Source organism: Acanthisitta chloris, unplaced genomic scaffold (assembly GCF_000695815.1).
Source record: "Acanthisitta chloris isolate BGI_N310 unplaced genomic scaffold, ASM69581v1 scaffold43495, whole genome shotgun sequence".
NCBI lineage: Eukaryota > Metazoa > Chordata > Aves > Passeriformes > Acanthisittidae > Acanthisitta > Acanthisitta chloris.
In genome coordinates, this window is record NW_008673951.1 from 5,304 (window position 1) to 11,723 (window position 6,420).

Sequence of the window (6,420 nt, forward strand, 5' to 3'; positions counted from 1 at the left end):
AGTGATACCCCACATGTGTACCAGAAAAAGCTGTGGGGTAAGGCCCCACAGTGTCTGCAGGCACCTCCACACCTCCCCACACCTGCCAGGTCTGGGATGGCCCCTGAGGAACATATCCCACAGATCCCCCAGGCTCACAGCAACCACAGATTGCAGAAGCTCTCACAAGTGGGACAGAAGTGTTTCGGGAAGCTTCAGCAAGCTCTGGCATTGTGCAGCACAAAGAATAAGAGCACAGCCAGCAAGTCATCTCTGAATAGAACAGAAATAGAACCTTTTTCACTGAATAATACCTTATTTTGGCATCTGTGTTTGTTTACTTCAAAGTTATTTGTAAAATGCATGGTGGAGTTTGCCCTCTGTGGAGTGAAAACAAGCTGTCTGAACCGCAGGTCACTTCTTCAAGAAAGTAATATTGTAAGCGATGAAAGCCTTGTCGGCTAATCTAAAGTTGGACAAGTTCTCTTACTCTTGAGTTGACATTAAAAATCTTGCAGGTGCAAGATTGCAAAGCTCAAGAAGTTAATGAGCACAAAGACCACTCAGTCGTCTGTCGGGTTTAATTGTTTTTAGAGCATGCACATTTTTACCAGCCACTCATCACTTCATAAATCCAGGAGAGCTCTTCTCTCATTCCTGCAGTTGAACTGTCTTACTTTTCTGTGCATACTTTCCTCCCCCTTGCAAACAAAGCTGTTCTGTTTTTCACAGCCCTGTTTCTTCTCGAGGACTGACTCCTCCACACACTCTTCCTCACAGTTTACACCAGGCAAGTTTCTGGCTGCGAGTTATCGGGATCAGCTGGGGAGGGGGAAGGGAAATGCTATCAGGAGTGCTGGGGGAGGTCAGGAGTCTATTCATTTCATATTCATCTCCAGAAAAGCAGCACAATAAAAGAAAACATTTGATCTAGCAGGCAAACAGAACATTTAGCCAGTTGTTAGAAGCCATTAAAACACAGGGGCTGGGGAGCTCATCCTATGCCTTTGTTTGCCACCTACATGTTAGCACCACTCTTGTCATTTTGCTAAGAGCAGAAATTAACCCTGAAGTGCCAGAACGTCCCCACTCCGTGAGGCTTCTCCAACCAGCTGTGAGCTCCAATGTTTGGCTGATCATTGCTGATCAGTGCCAGAGGAACCAGGGCCTCAGACACCTCTCCCAGCGCGTCCCGCTCAAATCCAGAGGGAGCAGCTTTTTCCTGAGTGCTTTGCACAAGGAGACTGACACCCAGGAGCTGTCCCACTGCTGTGTGGACACAGTCCAGCTGTGGCTGAAGGACCATGGGGACTGGTGTGAGGGAGCCACACAGTTAAGTGCAGCCTCCTCCTAAATGGCTTTCTGGGTATGCACTCTCCCAGGCTCCTAAGGACAATTACTGACACCTGAGAAGCTAAATCAGAAGAGACTGCAGAAGCATTCCTCTCCCAGGAACACCCATTTTCATCCATGTGCACAGATCTTCTCTGGAGGACCTCTGAGGTGACCAGTTCTGAACTGCTGGTTCCCGTGGAGTCCTCCCTTGTCTCACTGCCTTAGCTCTCGTGTGCACTTATCACAACCCCAAAATGCAGCAAACACTGCTTCTGGGAGGCTCTGACCAGGACAGCAGGAACAAAAGGACAGCTGAAGGCAGGAACAAGTGCCATTGTGGCTTTCTATGCCCCTTACTGCTCCTCGCAGAAGCAGCACCAGATGCAGGATGAATGGCCAGGGAGAACAGCACCGAGCAGGAACTGCCCCAGGAAATGAGACACCTGAGTCCAGCTCTGCTCCTCTGCGGTGGTCTCAGCCAGACACTGCCGCTGGTTGTCACAAGAGATGCACAAAGGACCATGAGATGCTGCAATGGCTGAGGACCACAGCAGATCCCCCAGTGGCTGTGGCAGCACCACTGAGCCCAGCAAGGGCAGAGGGCAAGGAGGGAAGTTTTAAAGGGAGGTGTGGGCAAACACCTTCCCCAAATCCTACCTATTCTGCTATAATATTGTGAGATTGTGACTCTGCTACCAAGAGAAGAGTCTGTCTGGCACCGAGAGTACAAAATAAAACAACCAAACCAAAAAAATAACACCCTGACCAAAATGATAAATGAAAGGCAGGTTCCTCAGAGCATCAGATAGTCTGTACCATGGCAAAAACAAGAGCTAAGTTGCAACATCTTTAAATTTATGGAATCAAAACAATGAAAGAGCAATTAATAATGGACACTTTGATAATAGGGACAAGCAGCTTTGTGAACAACCTTTCCACTGGCCCAAAGGGTTTTGAAGTGTGGCTTTCTTTCCTGTATCTCCAGGTAACCAAAGTGCTGGTTAGTTTTACTCTCCTCCCACAGCTCCTCCAGCTCTAGTTGTCTCTGCCTCACCCATGGGCTCAGCCTGCTGTCTCACCTGTGCAGCTCGTCGTCGGAGGGAGAGTACTTGGAGGTGACATCTGCAAGGTCACCAAAGATCTGCTTGCTGTAAACAGTCAGCGAGGAGAGCAGGATCAGCTCCTGCCACGTCGAGCTGAGCAGGCAGGTATAGTCCTTGATGGAGAGCTCGCAGAAGAACGGCAGCTTCTTGATCCAGGCAATCTGCCTGAACAGCAATTCATCCGCCAGACGACACAGCAGCGCAAACAGCTCTGCCTGAGTCACTTTGTACCTGCAGGCACAGCCAACGTGAAGGCATAAAAACCATGAAAAACACGAACGGCATCACCCGATGAGGCACTTGAAAACAAGGCAAACGCCACTGGGATTTGTGCCAAAGTGCCCAATGTGCCAATTCCCCAAGTGACATGTGCTGACAGCACCCACACCCTGCCCAGTCAGGGGCTGTAGGGAGCCCCCAACCCTTGGGGCACCCAGCTTGGCCATGTGTGCTGAAGCCAGGTCCATGCACCCCAGCTCCAGCCCCAGGCCAGGGCACAGGCCACCCATGGGCAGGTTTGCTACTCGCACCGTGGCTGTGTTTTCACAGGGAATGGGAAAATACCTGTGCCCCAGGGATGGCACAGCCCCACTCACTCACCCGTCCTCGATGAGCATCGGCGTGCCCAGCGGCTCCAGGTCCTCGGCAGACACCAGTTGGCTGATCAGGCTGTGAGACTGGGGGTCCAGGCTGCGTGTCTGGGGGGGCACCAGGGCCGAGTGAGCGGAGTAGCTAAAAAGGTGCGGGAGGTACTGGTAGTGCGTGGACACCGGAGTGCCGATGTACTGATCCCTGAGCGCCGCGAACCCGTTCAGCTCCACAGACCTACTGGAGGAGGAGAAGCTCTTCAACACACCCCAAAACTCCACCTGACTCATTGCAGTGTCATGTCCAGCTCCAACAGACGTGTCGATAAACAGAGGAAAGCAAACAGAGTAGGAGAGGCCTTGTATTTAAAGCCTGCTCTGGAAATACCCCAGGATGCACAACAGATGCTGTGCACTAGCCCTATGTTTAGCCTGGATCAGTGCTAGTCCCACCTGACAGAGATCTGAGAGCTGCTGCTGAGTAGCTATTCAGGGGGCAAAGCAGAAACCCACTCATGCACAACATCTCCACTCGAGCTTCCTTACAGGGCCAGAATTTAGGACTGCACTCACAGAGACAGTGAACTCAAACACAAGCCCAAGATGTGGCCAAAAGCAGATAGGATCAGGTCTGAGACTCTCACCGTGTTTGCAGTCGAAGGCACTGCACTCACAGGGACTGACTGTGGTGTAACACCACCCATTCCTAACCTAAATGAGTGGTTTATTTCCAAAGGCTGAGCACAGTGCAGACAAAGAGCTTACACAGAATGGACAGTGAGAGGTGATCAGTCCCTGCGGTCTACAGAAAGCATAAAGTATTGATACAATACAAATACACTTTAAATACCATTTTAACTTGGCATTGCCTTCCCTTCTCATCTGCTCGTGAGCATTTCACCTCCCAGTCCAATTCCTCAATCCAGTGCCTGTCTCAGAAAACACATCTGGAGAGGTAAGAACCTGCTGCATGCACACACTACACAGAGATGCACCCACGTGTGTTTTCCCTACTCTGACCCCACGTACAGCTCAGGAACAGCCACAATTCCTGTAACACTGAATCCTTCCAGGGGTCATTCCCACCTTGAAGATGGAGTAGAAACAGGTGAAGGCTGGTTGCTCTCAGAAACTCCATTTCCAGGGGAACTATGGTCGCTGTCTCCGTTGTTGCTCCATGACATGTTTGCCTCTCCCTCAAATTCTTGCCCAGACATAATTCTCTCAATCTCTTCCTCTGAAATCTGTCAAACAGAGGACACAGTGGTTACTCTGGCTGGGAACAGGAAGTCACAGACTCTGCCTGCAAACACCTTGGCCATTCAGTCCCATCCCAAAGAGCTGACCCTCCCCTGCCTTCCTGCAGGTACCACATCTGTCCTTTGCATTTGGCAATGTACAGCAAAGATTCTACTTCCAGCTAACTGTGCTGACCTCCAGTTCCTGCAGCACCATTCAAGTGATGGCAGCACAGCAGAAAGGAATGGACACATGAAAAGATGATGTCAGATGGACACAGCAACGAGCCATAAATCAGCCACTGTCACCCTGTGAAAAACCTGGGAGTAATTGAGGCCAGTGCACCAGGAGCATCACTCAGGATGGCAGAGGAAAAGGCAAACTGGAGGTGGGGCAGGCTCTGGTTTGATACAGCAATCAGGAGAGGCAAGACGACAATATGTAACATCAGTCAGGAAAACATTTACAGGGAACCACTGTTCACTGTTTTTCCTCAGACGAGAACCAGGTGCCACCTGAAGCAGCAATTGAGCAACTAATACTAAAACAAGTATTTGAGAGTAACAAATATGAAGCCAAAATGGACAAAAAACATTTTAAAATGGCATTCACTGAAATATAAAGCCTCAAGAGAGCACTGGGCAATGCTCCTGGAGGAATGTGGCACCAGGAGTGGGGAATGAAAAACACCAAAATCTTGAGGCTTTTTGTGCCAATTCTGTGCATGTCCCTTAGCAAAGCTGTCACAAAACATGGGAAGACCTTGAGTCAACATAGCACAACGAACTCAATACTGCAGCTGCTCTGATCAGAGAGAAGCAAAAACTGTTACCTGGCCAGAAATGAAATGTTTGTTCTTCAACAGACCCACACAGGCTTTTAGAATCTCATGCTGTTATAAACGTGATGTTTGCAAACAGCAGAAAACATTCTGTCATTACCCTGAGTTTTTTTGCTGCTTGAGGCAGGATCTCCCTGGTGTTGCCCCAGACATGGCCACACTGCCCAGTTCTCACCACAGAGCACCCCACTGCACAGGCAGAGCCGCTCAGGGTTTGGGTTTGGGTTGGGCAAGAGGCCTTTCCCAGGCACTCGGGCTCAGAAAATGCTTTGTGTTACTGCTGTTTTGTTAAAATAAACAGTAAACTTTTAGGAGAGCCCTTCTGCAGCAGCAGGCTGGAAATGGCCATCATTTCTCAGCGTGCTGCGGTGCTGAATTACCTCCTGCTTTACAAGGCATCTCTGGGCAAGCTGTGCCATCAATCAGACAGACATTTACTGGTGCCCTGCTCAGCACAGCTGAAGGGATTGCAGCAGGCAGAGATTTACTGGGAGCCACAGAGGGACAGATGTCCTTGTGTGGCTCCCAGGGGGCAGGGAGATTGCCCGTGGGACACACTGGACTGTGCCGTGTGCCCTGGGGACAGCAGCTCCAAGCTCCAGTTACTCACCTGCAGCTCACAGCCTGTTTCTAACACTCCTGGAGAGTTAAAGCCCTGCCAGGCCAGCAGAGGCATGGGCAGGGACGATGGAGGCTCAAGGAAACACCCCCAGCCCCAGCTCAGGCCGAGCTGCTGCCACCCAAGCCCAGCACTGCAGGAGGTGCTGGTGCCAAGGCCAGGGGAGCCAAAGCTCAAGGAACCATGGAGAGACATCCAGACATGCTCACCTGGACAGGTCCAATGCTTTTGTTTCTGCCTCCTGGCATGCCATCTTCTCTGATTGCTGAAAGACACAACCAGACCTTGGAGAAAGGTATCTGCCAATTTTGAAATATGTCTTTATACCTTAAAAGACGCATTTTGTTCACCAAAGACATTTACAGAGAAACCTCCAGAGCCTTCCAGGGCACAGGAAAGCTCAAACGGCACACACCACATTCCTCACCCAGAGGACACAGACACATCGAAGGGGCTACAAGTGTCACTCAAACAGTTTAGTGCCTTCATGTAATCCTTGGGAGACAGGTAATGAAGGAATAGCAAACCTCTACCACAATTAATTCCAGCATAATTTGAGAAGTGGTAGATGGCAAGGAACCTATTTCACTTGTGGAAATAACCCAAGGAATGTCCAGGACTGCTGGAAACGGAGATGTGGAGGCCTAACTCCACTGCCCACACCCTGAGAACCACCACGAGTGAAAATCATGCAGCTGTTTGCAGAAGGAAGGAGGA

At 50.3% G+C, this 6,420-nt stretch overlaps 1 protein-coding gene across 1 annotated transcript in view; it reads right to left on the reverse strand.

Annotated features, from left to right (window-relative positions):
• Window positions 1-5,968, reverse strand: part of NR6A1 (nuclear receptor subfamily 6, group A, member 1) — a gene marked incomplete at its 5' end in the record, with an annotated part of 9,648 nt that extends 3,680 nt beyond the window's left edge. The window contains 4 exons of the mRNA XM_009075128.1: window positions 2,394-2,648; window positions 3,018-3,242; window positions 4,091-4,248; window positions 5,913-5,968. Coding sequence (XP_009073376.1) covers window positions 2,394-2,648; window positions 3,018-3,242; window positions 4,091-4,248; window positions 5,913-5,968 — 694 coding nt within the window. The remainder of the gene's footprint in view (window positions 1-2,393; window positions 2,649-3,017; window positions 3,243-4,090; window positions 4,249-5,912) is intronic.
• Window positions 5,969-6,420: the final 452 nt, after the last annotated feature.